Genomic DNA, 27,330 nt, shown 5'->3' with positions numbered 1-27,330 from the left:
TTTCACATCTGTCAACACCTGCCTTCTTTGGGATTGGAATTGTTATATTCTTCTTGAAGTCTGACGGGATTTCAAAAATGGTTCAAATGGCTCTGAGCACTATGGGACTCAACTGCTGTGGTCATAAGTCCCCTAGACTTAGAACTACTTAAACCTAACTAACCTAAGGACAGCACACTACACCCAGCCATCACGAGGCAGAGAAAATCCCTGACCCCGCCGGGAATCGAACCCGGGAACCCGGGCGTGGGAAGCGAGAACGCTACCGCACGACCACGAGATGCGGGCACTGACGGGATTTCGAAGGTCTCATACATCTTGCTCATCTCATACATCTTGCTCACCAGATGGTAGAGTTTTGTCAGGACTGGCTCTCCCAAGGCTGTCAGTAGTTCTAATGGAATGTTGTCTACAACTGGGGCCTTGTTTCGACTCAGGTCTTTCAGTGGTCTGTCAAACTCTTCACGCAGTATCGTATCTCCCATTTCGTCTTCATCTACATCTCTTCCATTTCCAGAATATTGTTCTCAAGTACATCGCCCTTGTATAGATCGTCTATATACTCCTTCCACCTTTCTGCTTTCCCTTCTTTGCTTAGAACTGGGTTTCCATCTGAGCTCTTGATATTCATACAAGTGGTTCTCTTTTCTCCAAAGGTCTCTTTAACTTTCCTGTAGGCTGTATCTATCTTACCCCTAGTGAGATAAGCCTCTAGATCCTTACATTTGTCCTCTAGCCGTCCCTGCTTAGCCATTTTGCACTTCCTGTCGATCTCATTTTTGAGACGTTGGTATTCCTTTTTGCCTGCTTCATTTATTGCATTTTTATATTTTCTCCTTTCATCAATTGAATTGAATATTTCTTCTGTTACCCAAGGATTTCTACCAGCCCTCGTCTTTTTACCTACTTGATCCTCTGCTGCCTTCACTACTTCATCCCCCAACGCCACCCATTCTATTTGTACTGTATTTATTTCATCCATTCCTGTCAATTTTTTCCTTATGCTCTCCCTGAAACTCTGCACAACCTCTGGTTCAGTCAGTTCATCCAGGTCCCAGCTCCTTAAACTCCCACATTTTTGCAGTTTCTTCAGTTTTAACCTACAGTTCATAACCAATAAATTGTGGTCAGATTCCACATCTGGCCCTGGAAATGTCTTACAATTTAAAACCTGGTTCCTAAATCTCTGTCTTACCAGTATATAATCTATCTCAAACTTGTCAGTATAATATCCTGTCAGTATAATATCCGAACTGGGTTCGATCGCGGCGCGAACGAACCCAGTTCCCCCTGAGCAGCCATACCGTACGGATCTCCGTACCGGCACGTTCACAGGAGCTCAGTCCGTCAGTTCACCTGATGATGGCGACATGTATGATCGCCGAAATATTGTGCCCGTTGGACACTGTAGACCGGCAGTACACCCGTGGATATTTTGATTAAAATATTGAGTGATTGCTTTTTACTTAGCGGAGGAGACGACTGCTTCTGAGACGTGTTTGTGTGTCGTGTTGCAGCTGCGGATGGGCGGCGGTTTGGGCGGCCACCACCAGGTGTCGGGGCGGTGCCACGGCGGCGCGGGCGGCGGCCCGCAGCGCGTGGGCGTCGGCGTCGGGCTCTCCCTGCAAGTAGGCCTGCCCGTGTCCCCGCCATAGGCGACACGCGCCAGCCAGCGCGCCGCATGGGAACGCTCGAGCCGCACCGCCCACCCTCACTGAGGCAGGCAAATCCTGCCCTGTCTCTGTGTAAAAAGCCAAACAAACACCACACTCCGCCGTTCGTTTCTGCAGATGCATTATTTAAGTTTTCCACGTGTGGAGCCGTGATGTACCGCACTGCAGAGGATACTATGTGCAGCCTGAAACTGATTTACTGCTTTAACACTTCACTGGCATACTTGGAGAGAAAGTCATTTAGTCACCAGCATCGCAACGTGGCAAAAAAAAAGAAAAAAAATGAACGTTTACAGGAAGAAGACATTTAAACGTCTTTCTGAAAAGTCTGCGGGAAGAACAATAATTTCCTGCTACCCTTATGTCACTTCAGTTTTTTAGTCATTTCCGTAAGAGTCTGGTATTCACTGTATGAATAGGTTCGTTAGTTGTCCAGTTAGTACATTCAAATAAGTAACGAGGAATTCTGTCTTTTGCACACGTAGCAATGTAACAGTCAGTGCTAAAAAAATCTGCCAACGCTTCAAACTACCTGTGCAGTGCGAGGGCTAAAGTATTTCAGAATTTCCCTTCCAACTAGAGCCTCTCACTGCAGACAGAAGCAGAGGGTGGCGCAAAATATGTGTTAGAAAGTATTTGCCTACTGTGGTTTAACTGTGCGCCTTTGCCGTAAATATTTCTCCTTGTGATACAGCTCTGAAAATTCTATAGGTCACTCACCGATGACTCAGTTCACATTTCAGAATAGAAGCACTACTAACAGTGGAACCGCGTTTGTTGATTGTAAAGACATTTGAAGTAAATTTTAAATGTGGCGTATTCAACAGCACGTTGTTCCAAGAACTGCACCATCCAGGATGACCACTTCTCGACGAGGTTACGGTACAGAACTGAGGTCAAATCGTGATAATAAAACTTAAGCCTCCTCTGATACAGATTCTGTGTAATGTTTTCCCTGTTTTTTAACAGGCTGATAAACTGTTTTGAAAAGACCAAATCTCCGGGAAGGCTCAGTCAGGACGACGAGCCTCAGTTGTAGCCCTGGAGAATGTGGAACGAGTGCGAACGTAATTCAATGAGGAGCTGACTTTATCAATAAGATATGCAGCACAGCAACTCAAGATGTCACGAGGAACTCTCCAGAGATTAATGCAAGAGAAATTTAACTTTTGCCTCACAAAATTCAACGGTGTCAAAGTCTGAGGGCACGGGTGTAGAGCGGCGATACTCTTTTCGAAATGAAATGACTGAGGCCTTTAAAAATGAAACAGTTGATACGGATCAGATCTGGTTTAGTGATGAGACACACTTGCATCTCCGTGGGTACGTCTGAACTGGCGCCACTGGGCTACTGAGAATCTACACGTTCAATCTCCTGCTCCATTTCATCGACAAAAAGTGGCTGTTTGGTGCGCAATCAGTACGAGAGGTATTATTGTTCCTATTTTTATAGACGCTTCTGTCACAGCAGGCAATTACAGACATATTACTAGAACATGAATTTGTACCTGTTGCACGGCGCGGGGCGAATGCTCCGAAACTGCTGGTTCATGCAGGACGGCGCACGTGTCTAAGGAGACGTTCAGTGATTAGATCATTGCACTGGACACATTAGCATTCACTGGGGACTCCAGGATTTTGATTTTACAGTTATCAGAGACAGTCATGGAGTGTAAGATAATGTTATTCAAAAACTCACCTAGGAATCTAGTTCAAGGCTCTACACACTCGCTACTGCAGAAGGAAAGAACCTTCAAAACTTTCTGTATTAAATATCAGGTTGTCTGCTATGGCATAGATATGATAATAAGAATCTATCCCCACATTTTATGTTGTAGTCAACCAAAACTTTCTATAACCTATTTTGCGCCACCCTGTATGAAATCTTTCGTTGCTGGAAATTTGTATCAGATATTACTATTTTCATCAATATACCCTTTAAACAGAATGATAGATTATCGTACACTTTACAACAGTAGACTATATTCAAACGTAAAAAAGTCCGCGTTATAGGCCTACTTGTCAAACACTTTTGCATGGGACTGACAGCCACTACACCTCAGATATTCGGTCGAAGATGTTACTGCTGCTACTTATTGTCTGACACAGTATCCTTAGACTAAATTAAAATCGCTGTGGATGGAAACGGAAGTTTGTAAGTGTCTCCTGACCTGGATATCGACATTTGCTTCCAGAGATGTCATCTTCTCCACCTCTGATTCAGGCAATATACGTAGTACCACCTAACATAGATCCCTACACTATTGATCAACGGTTACTTATATCGAACTGCTGTTTGAAAGCAGTGAGTGCAAGCAGCTGAATATTGGTTACATTTTACGTACTGAAATATTAAACCGTGTTTTCATTTTATGTATGAGCTTTTCAATAGCCTTCTAGTGCTTGGAACGAAAAATACAGCGATATAGCGTTTCTTAATGTTTATTTTGAAATATTTCGCAAAAATAGAGAGAAAATTTTGATGGGACTGTCAAAACGGCAATTTCACCTCCCTTACACATGAAAGGCATTTGCACAGATGCCATGGCACTTGTATTAGAGTATTTCTTTCATATTTTTGCAAAAAGTATTTTTGGAATCATCAGCTAGCGTTGTATCACTGTACCGTACTGCTCGAGACTGCCTTTTATAAAAGTGCATCGTTCCATAAAAATGAATGGTCATTTCAGCACGTCAGTTGCTTGAAATGCTAGAAAAATTACGGTATAGAACAATACTCGCAACTTTCAATGCTTTCACTTGCCACCGTTTATTGTCTCGAACCATTTGCTGAAAATTAGGGGCATGACAACAGTCGATAAGGATCCTATTAAATTTCTGTTCGTTGTTGCTTGTGATGTCAATTTAAGCTTCAGTAATTTATCGGAGTTGTAAGTGTGCGACGCGCCAAGTCGCTCTCCACCATCTGTTTGCAATTCTTAAGGAAAGCAATACTTCATCTTTGACTGTTTTCGATAGTTCACCTGTGGCTACAACTAGTTTGTCGTGTTACTGGAATTTTCATTATTTTGCTTCTTTCGTGTAGTGATTCGAAAAATGTTTGCACAATAGCTGAAATTTCGGCCCCCCTATCTGCCAAAGATTGTGCCTTCATCACACCAGTGATAATTACTGTTAAAGGGTGGGGAATTACTTCACTAGAGGCCTCATTTTCTTCAAGCAGGCCAATTATTATGGCTGCCATACGCCCGTCCTCTGCTTGGCAACCCTGCGATTTATGCGATTTGCAGCCGGATACATTTCATGAATTCTTTCAATTTTTGCTGCAGTTAGTCTTCCACTGGCATAAAAGATGTGTTTGTGAAGGAGCGAGTACCAGATATTTCCTCGATGTTCTATATAAAGGGTTTGACTGCCACGAAAAAAAAAAAAGTAAGTGGTTGTGCGCTGTTCCCGTACGGCGGTAGGCAGCCCCCTGCGTACTTACACAGCGGGTAATCGTCGAGCATATGTCCAAGATGGAGATTTAGGCGGAGGGCTCGGACTGGCAGCCTTCTCGCGTAGCGGCTGGCGTGACGCATTGGCAAACAGCGGGATCAGCCGTGATCCGGCCTGGGAGCGAGCGCAGCCGACGCCCAAATCCGGGCGCAAACAGCGCTTTGCTGTCCCGTGTCCTCTGAACAAGGGCGCTATGTCGCGAAAATTAAGCTACGCCACGAGCACGGAATTACAAACCGCTCATGGACTTTTTGCGTGATTCAGCACACAGGGGCAATTCAGCAACTCCCCTAAATGTTCGTGTCGACACTTAAATTCTTCAGAAGCGCCTCTAATAGGGCTCTTTCTTCCATTGCTGTTGATCACCAACCAAAAGCCGTTGCACATAAGCGTTTGTTTACTTCCGTGCTAGATTTTCACAAGCGCCATTATTGACCAGGCCTGCACAGTTCTAAATTACGCGCGCTTTCCAAATCACACAAATTCTACCTACAACAAAATTCCAGCAGCAAATGATCTCCTACTTTCTTAATGCACAGCCCCGTAGAAGTCCTACATTCTTTGCTTAATGTCAGCAAAATCATTATATTATTTGCTCCACGAAATGTTTAACGTTGAAGTACGTGAGAGAATCCCTTCAATTGTCCTATTTTGTTCGACCACTGTCTTGTATATATTTTGAATTTTTTTTACAGATCAAACATTACAGCACTGTGTCGTATTTCTAGCCTTGAATTTGTCACTTCAACGACGTTCGTAATGTGCCTTATATTTTAAATGTAATACGATTAGCACAATACTAGAATTAAAATGGCACAGTTCTTCCAGTTTCAAGTGACTCACAACTAACGAACTAAGACACTGGCATTTCTTTTCATAGATTTTTCAGTATATATTGTAAACTAAATGCTTTGCAAATTTACATTTATGGCAAATAACAATCAATGCATATTTGTTGTTACCTTAAGACAGGAATCTTCCATTCTGTCTTCTTGACAAACGTTCATGCATGAAGTCATAATCTCGAAACGACACTTCCATCAAACGCACATATAATACACATAATGTCATCACGATTGTGTAAGAATTACTTTTTTTCCTTCAAATCAACATGCTCGATCTTTCCCATGCTGTGTAGCAATTTCTTCGTAATTTGATATGTGTTTTCATCCAAAAAAGTTCTTTGCATGCTTTGTTGCAATGCATCGAGTTCTTAACATTCGTAAGTACTGGAAACATTTACCACGGTACGTAGCCGTAAACGAGAGCATCCGTTTAATGTCGAAACTTTGTAAATTTAGTCGTGTATATTTGGAAAGTTATATGTATTGTATATTCTCCTGACGCTTATAATTGTTTTGATTGCTATTGTATTATTTGACGAGTTGTATGATTTTATGAATTGTGTATAAATAAATATTTTCGTAAAATTAGTTGAATTTTGTTTTCTTTTTTATTTTTGCACGTTACATTCCTTTAATTTTGTAACTGCACTGTAGTTGTAATTTTCAATCATTGCTTTATTAGATTATAAACGATTTTACATTTTAAGATATGTGCTCCACGGATTACACTTCATGATGTGGTTACCCGTTCTTTGTGTCACCATAATTATGAAAGATACTTTTCGAAAGGCACTATACTATAGAGTCGCTAGTCTGCACACGTAGCTATTACCGGGGACAGAAATATGAAGTCGTCTTACTTTAGTATTCCTTTTAACAAAAATATTTCTAAATAACCAAGGGTTGGCGTCGAGGGGTATGAAAGGGAAGCAGTGGTAGAGAGAGGAATGAGATCGGGTTGCGACCTATTGCCGATGTTATTCAGTCTGCACTCTGACACTGAGCACGCAGTAAAGGAAACCAAAGAAGAACTCGGAGTAAAAATTAAAGTTGAAAGATAAGAAACAAAAACTGAGGTTTGCCGGTGACATTTTAATTCTTTCAGGGACAGCAAAGGACTTGGAAGCGCAGTTGAACGGAGGATAGAGTCTTTATTATTATTTATTTAACCTGATCAGATTAGGGCCATCAGGCACTCTCTTACATCGGACCAGTGTTCCACACATGCAGCATTTCACACATCAGAGTTACATCATGACAATAGTTTAAATAAGAAAATTAGATTACTCTAGTGACAATATGAATAAAGAGTAATGACTAAGACCTAATAAAGTAAATGCTGGCAGTATTTTTACAACAGATGCTATACATACAAATTATGATAAAAGCAATAATAATAACAGTAAAAAAACAAAATCAAATGATAATGATAAACATGCGAAAATTGGCAATAGTAATGAAGATTTGTGCAGATGTACATTAATATCTTGGTGTGTAAAGTAGATGTTTACTAGTATAGCGAGTTTTGGGGAAGGGAGATTTAAGGAGGGGGAAAGAGGGAAGTAATCAGGTGAAGTGCATTCATGTACAGAGGAAGGCATTACTGTTGCTTAAGTAGATACGTCATTAACTGTTTCGTGAAGCCAGACATGTTTTTAAGTTCTCTAACATAACGGGGGAGGTTATTCCAGAGTCGGGTTCCCGCTACTGTAAAGGACTTGGAGAAGGTGACTGAGCGATGCAGTGGAACAGAGAGGATTTTATTATGATGGGAACGTGTGTTTCTGTTATGTTGTTCCGACATAAGCGTTAAGGACGAGGAGAGATATGATGGACAGTGTACATTTATGAGGCAGTAGATGAGACAGAGTGTATGGAAATCTCTGCGTTTTTCCGCACGCAGCCAGGACAATTTTGCATATGCTGGTGAAATGTGATCAAAAAGTCGAACGTCACAGATATATCGGACGCAGGCATTCATGACCAGTTCCAGACGTCGCGAATTTTCTTGAGAGAGGCCTTGTAGGATAATATCGCTGTAGTCAATGATTGGGAGTATAAGCGTTTGTACTAATTTCTTTTTCAGATCGAAAGGGAAAAGTTTTTTATATTTTTGTAGGACATGAAGGGATACTGATGCTTTTTCGCACACTGCAGTTACGTGCTCTGTCCAATTTAGATTTTCATCTATTGTTACTCCCAAACTCTTTGCTGAGGGAGAGAAGTTAATATTTATCCCATTTAGGATAAGAGATGGTACGAATTCCCGATGTTTTGGGCTAATGAGCTTAGAGTGACCAACAAGTACTGCTTGGGTTTTAGATGGGTTTAGTTTTAGTCCTATGGCCTGTGCCCATTTTGATAGTGCATTGAGGTCAGTACTGAAATTTTCAATAGCTTTCTTAACATTGCTTGGTTTCGCACTTAGATACAACTGAAGGTCATCAGCATACATATGATATTTGCAATAGGTCAGAACCGATGACACATCACTGACATACAGGGAGAAGTGTATAGGACCTAATACTGAGCCTTGGGGAACGCCTGACACTACCTGCCGCCATTGAGACTTTATATTCCCGGACAGGACGCGTTGCTGACGAGACGTCATGCATGAGCGAAACCATTGCACTGCACTTGGTGAGAAATTTAGACCGTTAAGTTTGGCTAGTAAGAAGTCGAAGTCGACAGTATCAAATGCTTTGCTGAAATCTAAGAAGCAAATGATAGTCGCTTCTTGTCTGTCCATGGCAAGTTTCAGGTCATCTGTCACCTTTATCATTGCGGATGTTGTGCTTCGATGTTTACGGAAACCTGATTGGTATTCGTCTAGTAGGTTGTTAGCAGTTAGGCAGTTGTTGAGCTGGTCATGGACTATATATTCTAAGTCCTTTGATAGTGCAGGAAGAAGGCAGATGGGGCGGTAGTCAGAGGGTGCTGTGGCGATGTCCTTTTTAGGCAGTGGTTTAATTTGTCCCAGTTTCCAGGCTTCAGGGAAAACACTTGTGATTAATGAATCGTTGAAAATGTCTGTTATAGAGGGCAGTAGTTGATCAATAATAAGTTTTACCATCTGGATAGTGATGCCATCATGTCCAGTAGATGCTGATCTAATCCGCATTATGGCTTTCTTGACAGTATTGCAAGTGACGTGCTGTAGATATAATATATATATATATATATATATATATATATATATTTTTTTTTTTTTTTTTTTTTTTTTTTTTTTTTTTTTGCGCTTCAATTGTGGTTGTAGGTAACGTGAAGAATCGGTTTAGTTCTTCAGCTGGGACCATGGGATTTTCTACAACTTTTATTTTGCCTAAACCGAGACTACGGAGATAGCAGGAGAATATAAACAAAACAAGGATAATCGAATGTAGTCGAATTAAATCAGCTGATGCTGAGGGAATTAGATTACGAAGCGAGACACTTAAAGCAGTAGATGAATTTTGTTATTTGGGCAGCAAACTAACTGATGATGGCTCACGTAGAAAAGATATAAAATATGGACTGACAATGGCAAGAAAAGCGTTTCTGTAGAAGAGAAATTTGCTAACGTTGAATATAGTTTTAAGTGTTAGGAAGTTTTTTCTGAAAGTATTTGTATGGAGTGTAGCCGTGTATGGAAATTAAACATGTACGAAAGACAGTTTATACAAGACGAGAACAGAAGCTTTTGAAATGTGGTACCACAGAAGAATGCTGAAGATTAGATGGGTAGATCATGTAACTAATGGAGAGATACTGAACAGAACTGGGGAGGAAAGAAATTTATGGCACAACCTCACTAAAAGAAGGGATCGGTTGATAGGACACATTCTGAGATATAAAGGGATCGCCAATGTAGTGCTGGACGGAAGTGTGAGGGGTAAAGATCGTAGAGGGCCACCAAGAGATGAATATAGTACGCAGATCCAGAAGCAACTAAGTTGCATTAGTTATTCAGAGATGAAGAGGCGTGCACAGAATAGAGCAGCGTGGAGAGCGGCATGAAACCAGTCTTCGGACGGAAGACCACCATCACCATCACCACCATCGCAACAACAACAACAAAATTTATTGTGTTACTGGTATGTGTTTAGTTGTTCGTAACATCACACTGCATAATTTTACATATCGCTGCCCCAAATAAAATTTTGTTTCACATATACTCTAAAGAACCCCACATACTAGTGACGGATATCGTAAATCTGAGGCGAAGTCGCGCGACAGCCCGTATATCTGAAACGTACAAATCGCAGACAGCAGCGATGGATCGCTGATCGCTCCTGATCCTAACCAGTCTCTTGAATATAAGAGGACGAGTCCCCATTGTGTGGGAAAATGGCTGTCTTGCGACTCGTTTGTCGAGGTGCGAGTAATAAGTGTTATTGTGTAACTGATTTTTTGCTACGCCCACGTCTAGTATGGACTAACATCAGAATTTCTTATTGCTCAGGGAGCGCAAACCGCTCTGAAAAGTGAACTTGAAGCCGTAGTTGCCACTTATATTAAGAATGACTACAAATATAGTAACTCTAATATTATTTGCTTTTGTAATGGTCACCCGTATGAGGTTTATGCTCTAGAACCAGAAATTCATTGGAAGTTCACAGTAATGATCACAATATATTAGTTTGCAGCTGGTGATACTGAGTTGTTATCAAACAACTTGACGAATATTAACCTTGTAATTTCCGTACCGAATTAAGTGGAGATTTTAATACAAATATTTATGGCACGCCTACTCTAGAGCTGTACTTAAGGCTTTTGCGTTTCATATAATCTTCATATAGTTTGTGACAAGAGTTACGGGAACCAACAGTGCTGGTATTGATAACATTTTTGTACACGCATCGACACTTAAAAGGCATTGAGTAGATCAAATACTTGTAGTTAAACCAGAAGACAAATAATGGAAAATTAAAGGAAGGACTTCAAACGGTATTTGCGAAATATGGGCTAGAGAGTTGTACACAAGCAATCTGACATTAATGAAGAGTATGAGGAATTGTTGAAGACACTTAGAGAACTACTGTACAAAAAATTAACCTGGCGAGATAATTAAATGGTGCCAAATACTGGCTTGCAAATAGAATCAGAATATCATGCAAACTAAGCATCACAGGACATGTATAGTGACAGGCTTAAATCAAATTACGAACTGATTGGTAAAATTCAAAGAAAATCATCAGAGCATCAAAATGAACATATTTTCAAGAAAAAAATAGTTTCGACAGCCACAAGATAAATACTGTTTCGGACATAGTAAAGAGTGAGATAGAAAAAAGAACTCAGGAAAATGACGAAATTTCTTCAATGGTACGTAAATAATGAACTGATCAAATACAGCCCCTAAATTTCCAAGCACTTTAATAAGACCACACAAATGACGACTTCAATTTTTTTTTTTTTTAAGGTAAGTAGCACATGATATGTCTGGACAGTTCGTTAGTGGCAGACTACAGTTATAAATTTCGACTCCCGGATCAAAAGAAAAAGACACGTATTTGTCGATTCAGATCAACTACTAGCGCTGCTAAACACAGCAGCTTAGTATTCATAAAAGAAGTTCTCGACACAGGGGTGATCGAAGTGCTGGTTGGAACTGCTTGGTGAATCGCTCGTTTGTGGCGGGTTCGTAGCGAGTGACCGATAGCAGGCGATATCGCTATCTCCATCGGCACTCAACGACAACTACTTCGGTTTTTTAAAAAAAAAAATAACTTTCGAGTTAGTTAGAATCCATACGGTGAGACGACTATTTTATAAGTAGTAGTTGGCAGGTGACAAGAGGAGAGACGGTGGCGTCTAATAACTGATGGCCAGACTGTGTGACAAGTCAGGTGATATGTCATCGGTCTTTGCGCAATGTCTCCTGGAGTGAAGGAGTATGACACTGGTGACGGAGATGCGCCAGTCGCACTGAAACATTAAAATCAGTGTCTATTTGAGTGGACTAGGCCATAGGGTAGGCCATACTAGATTTCACTTTCTACCTTGTAGCGCGGGGTGGCCGTGTGGTCTACGGCGCCTTGCCACGGTTCGCGCGGCTCCCTTTTCGGAGGGGGGTCTATTGTCCGTCTGTCTGTCCGACTATTAATAACTCTTTTCTACTTTTCTCAGGAACAGGTAGACATTATATGTGAAATTTGTCACATCTAGGACCTACGGTCGCCTGGCGGTATAAAAAGTTGAAGCTTCTCAGTCAATGCAGTCAAAAGATACGGACATTTAAGTCATATATTTTGAGACTCACAAACTCACTCGTCAAAGTCTATAGGATATCTCCTGTTCACCTAGAATCATTAAATTTGGCAAGAAGCAAGGATCAACAATACAACTAACCAAAAAAAAATCCAGAAAGTGTTAATTAGTAATTATACCATATGAAAAAATATTTTTTTGGAATTTATTGTCCTACTTCAAACTTGAAATCGGAATATCCTCGAAAGTCTTTCAATTTCCAAGACCGATGTCACGCCAGTATCATTATCGATTACAGGCAAAAATCGTAGAGATTCTCGATTCCTGGGATGGATGAATTGTCTATAAAGATAATTAAGTTCAGAGCGCGAATCCCACTCGCACCTGGCCAATTTTTATCCTCTTCGTCGTCTTCATATAGTCGCGAATGGTACACGAGAACAACAACATCTGTCTGTATGTTACGTATAAATTCAAAATCATCTGATTTTACTGTCTCGGTCATTTCGCGAGAGATATGTAGCACGAAATAATATGCAGACTGACACTTTGTGGGAGGTGCGTTCTCGGTGTTTTTGACAACACGCCTCCTTGTCATGTACATCGGCTCTTTAATACAGGGTGTTTGAAAAAGCACTCCCTTAGTTTTAAGTATAAATTTAATGGGGAAATTAATGAAAAATTACATTAATGAGTACATATCATGAGAGAGGTTTCCTTCAAGTCAACGTGGGATCCATTTGTTGCCCTGCACACGTAGAGACGATATTCCACGTCTCACCACGTATTCACCAACATTTCAGGTGTAACTTTCCCAACCGCCGCGACGGTTCTTTCCCGTAAATGATTAATGTCTCTCATCTTTTCACTATACATAACATTTTGTTAAGTCTGGGCTTTGTGGTACTGTGCCAGCCCTGCCTATCCACCTTCATGGAAAGCGAGTGTCAAGAGCCGCACTCATATGGTTACTGTAATGAGGTGGAGCGCCATATTGTTGGAAAAACACAAGGCCCTATCCGCCTCAATATAGTCCATTTGGGGAAAGACGTACTCTGTCTACATGTCACAGTAAACGTCCTCGTTTATTGTTTTTTCAACAAAAATGAAACGACCAATCACACGATCTTCCATCAAACCGCACCAGAAATTAACTTTGGGAGAGTCACGTTAAAGCTGAATAACTTCATGTGGATGCTCTGTCCCCCACCCCCAAATTATGCAGTTCTGACGATCAAATGTTCCACTGACATGAAATGTTGCTGATTGTTCTGCACTGCACTGCATGCACGCCTGGACTGAACTGGGAGAACAGAGGAAAAGAAACAGCACTTGTGCCGTCTGAAGGTCAAGCAGACCTGCTAACAGCAGGTGAGCCAAACTTGGAGAGTTTATGAATCACACACCACAAACTAGAACAGTGTATGTCACTTTCTAGAGATTCTAGGACACATTAAAACTAGGAAGTTCTTTTTGAAACACCCTGTACAGTAAGCTGAAGAGGGAGCAAGCTAGTCTCCACTCACGTTGGAGTGATAAGGTTGTAACTGTTTCCAGGGTTTGCAAAGTAAATCTACACATACTACAAAAATAGGTGTGTGCATGTACAGCATGTATGCACATATTTACAGTATGTTCTACGTATCCTCCTAAACACGGGACCGATTTCGACCAAACTTGGTTACATGTACCACTTGTTGTGTGGAAAGAATTGCTGTGAGGGTGAGAACCACCTATTTATCAAAAAAAGGGGAGGCGGTATAGAAAGTAGTGTAGTCCACAACGCGCGAACACCCATATTCTGTTCATCCAGTATTTGAGAATGAGAGCATTTAGTGACTTGCAACATACCATTACGAAACTTTTTCTCGCTGAGAACCACCACAAAATGATGAAAGGAAACAGTTCATCGCTTATTACATTTGTGCTATTCACACAGAAAATTATCACATCGGGCATGACGTTTTAATTTATTACTTCCTTTAGTCCTTACTGTATTCGCAAATCTTTTGCAGACAGTATTCACATATAGCACTCAATGTATCTGCAAAAATATATCATTATGCGACACACAGATTAGGAGATGTGACGTCATAACCACTGTGATGCTTGAAACATTTCCGCATCATTCATGAGTTTAAATTCATTACTTCTTTGATACTAACTCCACTCGCAATCTATTTTGTAAACAGTGTTCGCATATGCCGCTGAATGCAAAATTATGATTGTACGACATATAGTTCTGGAGATATGACATCATAAACATTGAGTTGCGTGAAAACGAAACTGCAAGGCGAAATTTGCTAAAGATACAGGCAAAATATATTTACAAAAACGTGTGAAAAAAATGTGACATGTGTGTATACATCAAAAGCCACTGATCGATTTCAACCAAACATGGTAACATATTTGTGGTGTGCATACTGTAAGACCTTCAGTGCACACAAAATCAGATTATTTGACTCGTCGCTCTAACGAAGTAGGCGAGTGTCAGCAATATGTCTCGTGGTCTTATCGTGACGTGTTTATCTTCTGCCGTTAGGTCAGACGATAGAAATGCCACTTGCACGCTTAGAGTAGCAGATTGACGGTCACCAACTTTAAACAGAACTTGATTAATTTTCACACACATTTATTAAAATAATAACAAGCATAAAAATTACTTAACTTGGTTCTGGATGTTATTTACAATTGACAATCTGAAGTTCCTTTGGTACTGGTAAGTTAATCTTATTCTCACATATATCTCTGATACTTGGCAAAAGTGTCTATACATTTATCTTCATGGCTATGTAAAGGAATATGGTAATCTTATTGGGCGCAGACTGAAGCTTGACTATAGACTGGTACAGACATATGTAGAACTCGTACAGACTGGTACAGACTAATGCAGACTGGTACAGACTGGTGCAGACAAATGCAGACTCACTAATTGGAGGTCTGTACACTCGAATCACCGCGCGAGTGTGATCCTTGAGGAGAAAAGGTTCTATGTTAGCAGCAATCTCATTGGCTGCGTTACATATTAATACGCAGATTGGGGGAAGCAGAATTTGGTCCGTCTCTATGGCAGCGCCATCTCGTAGTGCGGAGACGGACGAGGGCTGCGCCTGCGCTGTTGTGCTTAGCGGGGCGTGCTGTAGTGGGAAAGTTGTGTACGCGCTAACTACGCGGAACTATGTACACAACAATATTACTGTCCAGAAAGGAATACTGTGAGGCTAAGGTCTAGCAACCTTCTATTGGGGTGTGGGTGATAACGTGGAGAGAAGATGGGGTAGGAAGAGACGGACAGGCAAACAAGGGGAAGAAGGACAAAACAAGGGTATGGAGGAGGAGGAGGAGATGGAGAGAGAGTTAGGGAGGGGGGAAAAGGGAGAGAAATGAGAGATGAGGAAATGGAAAGTGAGAGGGGAGGATTAAATGAACGGAGGAAGAGATGGATAGAGAGATTAGAAGGGAAGAGGAAGAGCTGGATAGAGAGATTATTGTGTCGGCTGCTGTGGGAGTCAGCACAGATACAAACGAGGAAGGAGAGAAGTTGCGATGGCTGGTGGCAGGAATGCAAAATGATCTGTACATTAAATTTTTTCTGATTAATAGGCCACTTTATTTCTAAAAAGAAAAGAAACATGAGTTAGCTTCTTCTTATGAGGTGTCGTGCTGCACTTCCTTTATCTCCTATGTGCAATTAATTTGACACATTATTACTACTCGGAGAACGCAGGCTAAGTAACGTCTTCCTATCACTCAATACTGATGCTTTCGAACTGGGCCGACCAGCGATGGGCGGCTGGTTAAGTCAGCGTCGACAAGGGGCGCTCAACTCTGTCTTCCTGGTGGTGTGTCGCTGACCACTCTTTCCATTGGCGAGCTGGTCAGCGCCTTCTTGACGCCGTTACATAGCGCTGCGCTGCTCGGTGTGTAGTCGATGCTTCAGGACTGCAGAGAGATGAGGCACGAGGGGGTGGACGGAGGGAGTGGGGAGAGGGAGACGTCAGAGAGGAGTGTTGTGATGGGCAGAGAGTGGGAAGGAGATGGAATTGGAAGGAAGGAAGGAAGATTAGGCCTCACTTCCCGTCGACATCGAGGTCATTAGAGACGGAGCACAACCTGGGATTGTGTCAAGGATGGGGAAGGAAATCGGCCGTGCCCTTTCGAAGGAACCGCTTCGTCATTCGCCTAGAGCGATTTTGGGAAATCACAGAAAACCTAAATCTGGAAGGCCGGACGCGGGTTTGAGCCGCCGTCCTCCCGAATGCGAGTACAGTGTGCTAACCACTGCGCCACGTCACTTGGTGATGAAATGGGAGTAAAAACAGGGTGGCGCACGAAATGTGTTACCATTTTGTTTTTGAATATAAACTTTATTGCCAGTACAATCTGAAAGGAACATATACTACAATGAAGAGCCGTTCATGGAGATTTGTTCTAACTCAGCACATGCTCAATATGTCCACCATTTCGTTTCCTAACTCCCTTCAAACGAACACTGAAGTTAGTGACTACCCTACGGCACATGTCTTCCGTAATTTCACTGCAAGCTTGAAGAACAAGTCTTCTGAGCTCCATTAAATCACGAGGACGTTTCGGGAAAATTTTTTCCTTTAGGTACCCCCAAAGAAAAAAGTCACATGGATTGAGGTCTGGACTATTGGGTGGCCAATTTTGTCCGTCATTGAACCGACCTGGAAACCTGCGTGAAATGATCCGCATGTCGAAATGCTCGTGTAAAAACTCCAACACAGCGTTTGCAGTATGTGGCCTTGCTCCATCTTGCATGAACCACTGCGTGTTGAAGGGCAAGGCAGTAGCAAGAATCTGTAGAATGAAGCTGTTGCGAAGCATGCTCAAATAACGCTCGCTGTTCACAGTTTATTCAAAGAAAAAGGGTTCAATAAGTCCGCGACTGGAAATTACTGACCACGCTGTAATCCTCGGAGCATAATGTTGTCGTTCATGAAGCACTTGTGGGTTTTCAGTGGACCAAAAGCGTACATTTTGTTTGTTAACCACACCATCTAAATGAAAATGCGCCTCGTCTGAAAACCAAACGTTGTTGAGAGTTTCTTCTCTATCCTACGCCCACTGAGCAAACAGTAGTCTCTGCTGCTTGTGTTCTTCAGTGAGCTTCTGTGCACAGGTCATCTTGTGTGGGTACATATGGAGGTCACTTTTAAGAATGCGTTGAACGGAGCGTCTGGATATTCCCAGTTGCACTGCTGCCTTTCTACACGATTTCCCGGGACTTCTCTGTACAGCGACTCGTACCGCTTCAATATTCTCTGGCGAACAAACAGGCTTGGCCGAGGTCGCTTCGCTTCGAATATTGTTCCTTCCTGTACAAATTTATCGTACAACCTGTGGATGACCTTCTTGCAAGGGACACATCGTGTGTTAAACTACTGTCGAAAACGCCTCTGAGTCACAACAAGGCTTTTCGTTTCATGAAAAAGTAACACAATTGCCGATCGTTGCTGTGTCGTCAGTTTTTCATTGTCAGCCATTGCTGCTTACTAGTCTCCTAGCAACAGTATCGTGAATTACACGTCATTTCGTAAGTCATTTGTTTTTCCAAGCTCATCTGGTACTGCTGTAGAGATCCCAGCGGGATATCTAATGTGCGTCGTAAATTGTGAAAGAAACAATTGGTAACACATTTCGTGCGCCACCCTGTACCTGGGCAACGCTGTGTACACAGCTGGTGTGCGATTAAACAACAACGGTTTTGTTGCAACATTTTAGTATATTCCACAAACTCCCACTAAAATGGGTGAGAATGTTCAGAACTGAATAAATGCTAGGTGTGTTATGGCTACTCGACAATAATCGTATTGATGCTCACTCTGTGTAGGTACACACCGTAACATACAGACCGAAATGATCAGCTACCGAGCATTTCGACACGAACTTGAAGGTGGTTTGCAGCGCGTGAAATGCTAATGTTGTGTCCGGTTTTATTTCCCGTTTTTTTGGTAACGCCGCAGCCGCGACCGCGCGCATTAATGACGGGGGCAGAGCGGAAACCTCAACGCAGATGGATTCCGACGCGAAACCGCCGGCGTCCCCCGCGCGCTGTCGCTCGGTTCACCGACGCGCGGTCGCCCCGGCGCCGACGTCAATTATGCACGCCAGCGGATGTGGCCGGCTCGCCCCCGCACCTGAATATTTCCTTCCGTCCGCTGCCAGCGTCCGTCTCCTCGCGTGCGCCGGGATGGCCACAATAGACGCCGGCTTATCAATGTCTTAAGCTGAGCTAGTCACGTTCGGCAGCACGCGCTTTGTAACGTAGATCGCCGAACGTAGTGTTCCGGCTGGCGCCCACGACGAGAAACTTTGGCAGCAACAGTAACTGGGATGCCTTTGGTAACAGAGATAGGAGTATCAAGCATTCTGAGAGGCCACAATAGCGTCAAACTTATTGTTCGTGATTCTCTCGAGTTTTTATTCTGTTCCGAGGAACTAGCAAGTGAGAGTTATTTCGATCCCTCCAAATACCTGTGCGTAATATGTTGTTGTTGTTGTAGTCTTCGGTCCTGAGACTGGTTTGATGCAGCTCTCCATGCTACCCTATCCTGTGCAAGCTTCTTCATCTCCCAGTACTTACTGCAACCTACATCCTTCAGAATCTGCCTAGTGCATTCATCTCTTGGTCTCCCTCTACGATTTTTACCCTCCACGCTGCCCCCCAATGCTAAATTTGTGGTCCCTTGATGCCTCAGAACATGTCCTACCAACCGGTCCCTTCTTCTTGTCAAGTTGTGCCACAAACTCCTCTTCTCCCCAATTCTATTCAATACCTCCTCATTAGTTACGTGATCTACCCACCTTATCTTCAGCGTTCTTCTGTAGCACCACATTTCGAAAGCTTCTATTCTCTTCTTGTCCAAACTAGTTATCGTCCATGTTTCACTTCCATACATGGCTACACTCCATACAAATACTTTCACGAACGACTTCCTGACACTTAAATTTATACTCGATGTTAACAAATTTCTCTTCTTCAGAAACGCTTTCCTTGCCATTGCCAGTCTACATTTTATATCCTCTCTACTTCGACCATCATCAGTTATTTTGCTCCCCAAATAGCAAAACTCCTTTACTACTTTAAGTTTCTCATTTCCCAATCTAATTCCCTCAGCATCCCCCGACTTAATTCGACTACATTCCATTATCCTTGTTTTGCTTTTGTTGATGTTAATCTTATATCCTGCTTTCAAGACACTGTCCATTCAGTTCAACTGCTCTTCCAAGTCCTTTGCTGTATCTGACAGAATTACAATGTCATCGGCGAACCTCAATGTTTTTATTTCTTCTCCATGAATTTTAATACCTACTCCGAATTTTTCTTTTGTTTCCTTTGCTGCTTGCTCAATATACAGATAGAATAACATCGGGGATAGGCTACAATTTGACCCTGCGAGAAGTGCGTCCTGTATTCAGTGGGACTGTGGTCAGGAGTGTACAGGGCGTTTCAAATCAAGTGTATGTTTCTGTAACTTACAAAATAACAGATTACATGGACATTTATTGTGACAGGTCCACATAAGAAACATTACACTGAGGTGAAAAAGGTCATGGATATGTAAGTGTACAGGACTTTCTTCCCCAGAATAAAAGCGGGAAAAATTTCTTTCTAACCAATGGGGGCCACAGGAGTTTTAGCCAATGACCCCCTTCTTCGGCATAAGCGCAGGTTAACTCCTGTTACTGTCCAATGACGGCGCTCCACCAATGGTAGCCCTAGGCATTTTACCCATTAATCCCACATCTCCAGCACAAGCGTGGGAAAACTCTCCTTTATAAGAGAAGGTGACACTGGACTGTCACAGTGCTCAATCTACAGTTGACACCCCAGATCTTGGAGAGGATCCCAGCAGAGGGATCGAAACGTCCAGTGTTTGAAGAAATATGACGCGACCGAACAACCCAGAAGATTTTAACTTCAGTCATGGGATACCTCTTAATATCATGTCGGATCTGCTTTTGCATAGCGTGACATGGACTCAACAAGTCGCTGGAAGTTCCCTGCAGAAATATTCAGCCATTTCCCTCTATGGCCGTCCATAATTGCGACAATGTTGCCAGTGTAGAACCTTGTGCACGAACTGGTCTTTCCATTATGTCCAATAAATGTTCGGTTGCACCGGAGCAGCAGCACATTTGATGGAAACATAGCCGACGACATTATGGAGACATCACCAGCTTGCACGGTGCCTTGTTGACAACTTGGCGCCGCGGCATTATGACCACCCTACCAACAGCTCTTACCAACTGAAATCGGGACTCATATGACCAGGTCAAGGTTTTCCATTCGTCTGTGGTCCAATCGATATAATCACGAGGTCAGGGGGGGCTGTGCAGGCAATATCTTGCTGTTAGCAAAGGCACTCGCGCCGAACAACGCCGCACTGTCCTAACCAATACGTTCGTCGTACGTCCGGCACTGCTTCCTGGGATTATTTCACGCAGTGTCGCTTGCCTGTTAACACTGATAACTCTAAGCAAACGCCGCTTGTCTCGAGAGAAGGTCATCGGCCACTACGTTGTACGTCGACAGTTATTACTTGGCCACAGGAAATCCTACGTGGGTACGTCCTATCGATCGTCAACTTAGCTGGTACATTAACACGTGATTTGGATTCCTTGGGGATGAAACCAATGGGCCCTCTACTTCGTAGGAACCGCGTGATTTGCAAGAAATGAACAACAGGTTCCCTAAGGATTGGTCCGAATGCTCGCCCGATTTAACACCAGCTGGTTTCTTCTTGTGGGGACATCTAAAGAATAGTGTTTATGCCAATGAACCCACAACCCGGAATGAGTCAAACGGCGCATCGAGGAAACACGTTGCTCTCTGACACCAGCGATGTTACACCTCGTCCGCAGGTCTTTTAGAATGCGTGCTGTGTTGTGCATTCACGAACGTGGGCACACATTTGAACATCTCACTTAAATCAACATTTCGCCACTTGAACATTTATCTGCACACAACCAAGTACCTTATACAGTATGTTGCATCCACCTCTAACACTTTGAAGATCTCTAGTTCAGAAAATAACCATATTAGAACTATGATTTAAACTGATTTGTACGCAGATGGTTTAACCAAATCAGCAACATGATAAAAAAAACTAAAGTCCTATTAAAAAACTTTATCTCGTTGATGCAACTGGAAAATAAGTCAATAAACTATGTTCAAAACCCGCAGAAATTGTAAAGTTTCTTATGTGGACCTATCTCAATAAATATTCCTGGCACCTATTATTTTGTATGTTACAGAGGCGTGCACTTTAACTGAAACACGATGTATACACTGTCAGAAACGGAAATTGTCACATCATAATGAGATACAAAAGCCTGATATTTTCAAAATTTGTGACGTCGTTCACCATGTAAAGGGTATTAAATGAATACAGTTTCATTTCATTTGAAAGTGATCCATAATCAGTATGAAAACTGACCCCTGTGGGCACGAATTCTCTTTTGTTTTCGTTGTGTCGTCGTTAACAGACAGCCTCGAGATGTCATGCTTGAAGCATATACTTTTCCGCTTTATGGCTGTACTCTGGTATGAAAGTTTGCGTCTTTGCATCACATCATTGACGTGCTGTACGGTTGCCAAACCAGGGGACAAAGCAGTCCAGTCAAGAAAGCGTTAACTCCGCAGGCGTTTCTGGAATGAACTACAGTGTGGGTCTTGCTTTATCCGGCCAGTGTAAGCATTCAGTACCCTGGTCGTCAAGGATTTGACAACAGGGTTTCCCACGGAGCGTGCCTCTGGATATTCTGCCGAGTTGTTTTTTCCATTTTATGCATAATATTTCGATGAAAGATACAGCTGTCTTCTTCAGGCGCTGCGAGTTTTACTGATACGCGTATTCACTGCCAGGATTCCAACCAAACTGTGAACTATTGTTGGTCTCCCGCCGCTGTTTATAGTCGAGTTCGGTTCCCGACGCCAACTACTCCCGCTGATGCTCTTTTGTTTTTCAGAATTCGCACTGATATTCCGTGAACCGCAGCGTTTTCTAACTCTGACGCCTGTGATGGTCGACGAAATATGAATAAATCAAATGGCTTTATTTAAACTGAAACAGCCATCCCTATTTATTTGAGTTCGTCACCTCTTTATTTCAATACACTCCTTAGTTATGCTGTCCCAGAAACTTGGCGTTTCCACCACGATACTGATCTTATCGTATTTCGTATCGTGATTATATTCGAGGCGACAGTTAAATTGCTTGGTTATTTTAGTCGGGTATGTGGGCGAGGTTCCTTGCATCTCTCCTCGACTTTTACGAAGGTCTGTTCGGCGTAAGGAAAGCCACATTCGCACAGAGTGCGGTACACACACGGCTTTCGTAGACTAAGATCGTCTTTAACATTCGACCATCAATAGTTCATAGTCTAGTTGGAGTCTACCAGCGAGTACACCTAACAGCAGAACTCGCAGCGCCTGAAGAGGGCTGCTGTGTAGATCTCGAAATGTTGTGCATAAAATAGAAACAACAACTCGGCAGAACACCCAGAAGCTTACTATTAATCAATCGCGCAGAGAAAACCCGAGAGATCAGGGTTCACCATCCTCGCCATATACTGGCGAGCATTCAGACTCTCTTCAACAATTACCAAATCGGTATTTTGGCTACATCCATTAGCTCCCAACTTCATATTTCCAGAATATACATAAATGACCTTGTGGATGACATAGGAAGTTCACTGAGGCTTTTTGCAGATGATGCTGTGATGTATATCTCGCGAAGAGACCATGAGGATAAAATCAGAGAGATTAGAGCCCACACAGAAGCATAACGACAATCCTTCTTTCCACGAACAGTGGAAAATTGTACTGAAATGCAGGAGGATCTGCAGCGAATTGACGCATGGTGCAGGGAATGGCAATTGAATCTCAATGTAGACAAGTGTAATGTGCTGCGAATACATAGAAAGATACATCCCTTATCATTTAGCTACAAAATAGCAGGTCAGCAACTGCAAGCAGTTAATTCCATAAATTATCTGGGAGTACGCATTAGGAGTGATTTAAAATGGAATGATGATATAAAGTTGATCGTCGGTAAAGCAGATGCCAGACTGAGATTCATTGGAAGAATCCTAAGGAAATGCAATCTGAAAACAAAGGAAGTAGGTTACAGTACGCTTGTTCGCCCACTGCTTGAATACTGCTCAGCAATGTGGGATCCGTACCAGATAGGGATGATAGAAGAGATAGAGAAGATCCATCTGAGAGCAGCGCGCTTCGTTGCAGGATCATTTAGTAATCGCGAAAGCGTTACGGAGATGATAGATAAACTCCAATGGAAGACTGCAGGAGAGACGCTCAGTAGCTCGGTACGGGCTTTTGTTAAAGTTTCGAGAACATACCTTCGCCGAAGAGTCAAGCAGTATATTGCTCCCTCCTACGTATATCTCACGAAGAGACCATGAGGATAAAATCAGAGAGATTAGAGTCCACACTGAGGCATACCGACAATCCTTCTTTCCATGAACAATACGAGACTGGAATAGAAGAGAGAACCGATAGAGGTACTGAAGGTACTCTCCGCCACACACCGTCAGGTGGCTTGCGGAGTATGGATGTAGATGTAGAAGTTGAATGGTTGTGGGTCTCGAGAACGGATCGGGTGGGACATAAACAGACGTTTTTCAAACCGAATGGCCATAAATACGACACTTCTTACAAATCACGAGGTGAAACGTTTTTGGCCACAGGATTTGTGCAGAAGCTTGTTATTAAGAAGTAATTTTTTATCGGTAATAATTATTCTTAATGAATCCTGAATGAATGTTTTTTTATTAAAAACAATTCTTAACTGATTTGTTATGTGCACTGAAAACGAAAATTTCGAAAAGTCTCCTTTTTCAAATTTATTAGGGATTTAACAACAATATATAACCAAATTCCAAATTTTTTTTATGACAAACGTGGAAACGTTATGTGGGTTATTTGGATGTCATTAGGTGTAATTCTCTTTCTGATCTAGTGTATTTCTTACCTGAAAGAAGTAACCTATAATTAATCAGGAATTTGACTATTTGCGCGATCCCACATGACTCCTGTGCGGAAACAAAACTTTGATAGAAACGAAGGTAGCACTAAATTTCAATTTGACCACTTAAATCAAAACATGATATTCGCTAGTTATATTCTGATATCTTAGCCCAACGCACCAAGAGCGTTTCTCCAAGTTAACTTTGATTTACTGCAAAAACATTGCATAGATCAAGACTCGTCATCATCAGATAAAGTGCTTGTACTAACAGGAAGATGTCGGAGGAATTACTGAAAGGCAATGATGGCTCCGACCTCGAGACATCTCTCTATGATACGATAAATTCATGAGTTGTACGAATCATAGTTGGTTTCACCGACGTACTGAAATTTTGGTTCGTTTTATTAGAACGAGAAGAGAAGGACATAGAATTTGCTATCTGGTCCTACATCAAAATTTAGCGGTCAAGAATGTCTTGCTATCATTTCTGTCTAGGTCTCGCGAATATTTATCTACATATTGTCGTGAAACATATTCCTGAAAGTGAAAAATACTCCGGAACAGTGGAATCTTACATAAATACTGTGAATGACCAAACCCTTCCTTCTAGAAAGAGAAGAGTTCTGAGATGTTACTAGATGATGAAAAGCTCTTGGGTTCAGAGCTGAGTGGCAGCGGATGATGAGTATGCACTCGTCGAAACGCCGCGATATTTCAACGCTGTCACACGCATGGGAACCTGACATGTTTTGAATATTAATAAACCTAGTCATATTTGCATTCAGGTGCACCTTGTTAATCGTTATCGTTTGTTGCTTGTGTTTTCGTTTAAAATAAAACTTTTATTTATTACTAGTGCATGAAAATGCATCTTGCATGATAGCTGAAAGACAGAAAAATCTGATAGTTATGTACTAAGTTTAAAAGTGTGGCAACGGCAGAGGAGAGGGTCGCTGGACTTCTCTGTGGTAACCAGTCAGTTAAGGAAAACCATAGGGAAGACGTTACTAATGACTGGAAAGGCTACCGTTCCGTTTAACTTTCAGTAATAACACTAACAATTTCAGTAAGCAACTAGCAGATTTTTATACGTTGCCCATACGACACTAACAATGCTTTGCGACAGCAACATACGGTCAGTTTATAACTGAGGTTGTCACATAGCAATCGAACCATATGTAACAAGTTTTCGTTGGAGACTGGGTATTGATCAACTTTAAACTACAAACAAGAGTTTTGTGAAATCTTTACTTCTTTTCAATTTCTTGTCTTATTGCCAGAGAGAACGCTTCATGAATTGGAAATCACGTGTAACAAAGGTAATATTACTTTTTCAACAATTGCAGCATTAATGAAAACTGTAAGCTCTCTCTTGAAGTAATGCTATATGAACGAATATTCCAACATAATTTTAATTTGAGTGGAGTTTGGAATCCTTGTTTCCCAGATATGTGAATGAGAATTTCAGTTTACCACGAGATTTTTCCACAGTAAATATGGCAGAAGAGAGTCTCTGGACTGGCCTTGAAAGACATTTTAACCGGAGGCGGCTGCCTTTTTGAATGAAATTTTTCCCGGAAGAAGAAGGTCGCTGGTTTTTGCGACTGTGGGTCAAGGACCGCAGGTGTATCACGTGACAGCCGGTGTGAGCCCGCAGGGTTCGCTGACAGCGTAGCGGGGGGTAATTACGGGGCAATGGGCTAAAGTTCGTGGGACTCGAGATGGTATCGGACGACTAGCGCCCTTGCTTTTGACAGCTCCCTGAAACCGACACGGGTAACCCAATACGCCGGCGGCATTTCCATCTGAAAGCGACAGGGCACAAGAGCCCACCCCCTCGCTTCTGCCCTCGCCACTTTTGAGCTGTTAGCGTCTGTGTTGATTCAGAAACTTTTGTGCGCATTCTGTGACGCCTATTCCTGATACGTCGTTTTTGGTTTCCTGTTTGTTTACAGGCACGGAAGAAGAGCGACTTAAGCCATGGTCACCACAACTAGACGACATTTCCCTAAAGTAACTGCGCTCCTTCACTTTCATCTCGTACTACACTGTGTATACCGTAATCTATAATTAATCTTGTTAAGTGTACAAATAAACCAAATAAATGTTTCATTATTGTCATATTACTTTGTTTCATTCTCCTTGAACGTATCCCGTATTTTATGAAATTCTACTTTGCCGTGTGGTACGTGAATGTAGCGAAAGAACATTAAAAAGTAGCCTGTCAATAATTCAGTTACAGTTACATTACTCAACGCCATTATCGCCCACACGATAGTTTGCAGTGACAGGGCAGGGGCTGGACCTCAGAGTATGGAGTATTTTCAATATTTATGAAGACTAATGACAACTTTGAAATACCCATATAAAGGTTCCAGTTACGACTCCGTTAAAAACTTGTGTCATACCGACTTTTAAATCATTTTTTTGTAAAAAAAATTAAATAAAGCTTTTCGTTTCCCTGACAGTTAAGAGGAGGGAGGAGGACCACCCCCTTCCTTGCCTCGGGGTATGGGCGCCCTTGCTCAATGCTACTTACAACACAGGAAGGAAGAAAAGAAGGTTGAACGTCCCGTCAATATCGCATCGAAATCAATCGTTTTTTTTTTTTCCTTAATTTGTGGTAAGTTCTTATGGGACCAAACTGCTGTGGTCATCGGTCCCTACGCTTACACACTACTTCATCTATCTTAAACTAACTTACGCTAAGGGCAACACACACACACACACACACACACACACACACACACACATGTCCGAGGGAGGACTCGAGCCTCCGACGGGGGAGGGGGGGGGGCTGCGCGCGAGCCGTGGCAAGGCGCCTGAGACCGTGGGGCTACCCCGCGCGGCGGAGATGGTTTATTATCTCAGCTGGACAAGTACAGGGAGGAAACAGACAGCGCCATTTTTGAAACACCATATTGGCGTTCATCTTAAGTGTTTTAGGTGAACCACAGGTTTTTATCAGTAACACTTGTCACGCTTTTGCAAGTACTCAGGTAGGTAGGTAGGTAGTTAGTGTTTAACGTCCCGTTGCAAGTACTCACGTAGTCAATTTTCTTAATAGCGCAAATACATGGATTGGTTTACGAAACAGTACGATAAGAATAAATATTTAATCCATTTTAAGATATCAGTACTATAGTT

At 42.2% G+C, this 27,330-nt stretch overlaps 1 protein-coding gene across 1 annotated transcript in view; it reads left to right on the top strand.

Moving 5' to 3' along the window:
• Positions 1-26,304, top strand: part of LOC126458555 (protein big brother) — a 248,981-nt gene extending 222,677 nt beyond the window's left edge. The window contains exons 6-7 of the mRNA XM_050095677.1: positions 1,518-1,628; positions 26,139-26,304. Coding sequence (XP_049951634.1) covers positions 1,518-1,628; positions 26,139-26,180 — 153 coding nt within the window. The 3' untranslated portion in view covers positions 26,181-26,304. The remainder of the gene's footprint in view (positions 1-1,517; positions 1,629-26,138) is intronic.
• Positions 26,305-27,330: the final 1,026 nt, after the last annotated feature.

This window comes from Schistocerca serialis, chromosome 2 (assembly GCF_023864345.2).
Source record: "Schistocerca serialis cubense isolate TAMUIC-IGC-003099 chromosome 2, iqSchSeri2.2, whole genome shotgun sequence".
Taxonomy (NCBI): Eukaryota; Metazoa; Arthropoda; class Insecta; order Orthoptera; family Acrididae; genus Schistocerca; species Schistocerca serialis.
This window is presented reverse-complemented; position numbering and strand designations above follow the sequence as displayed.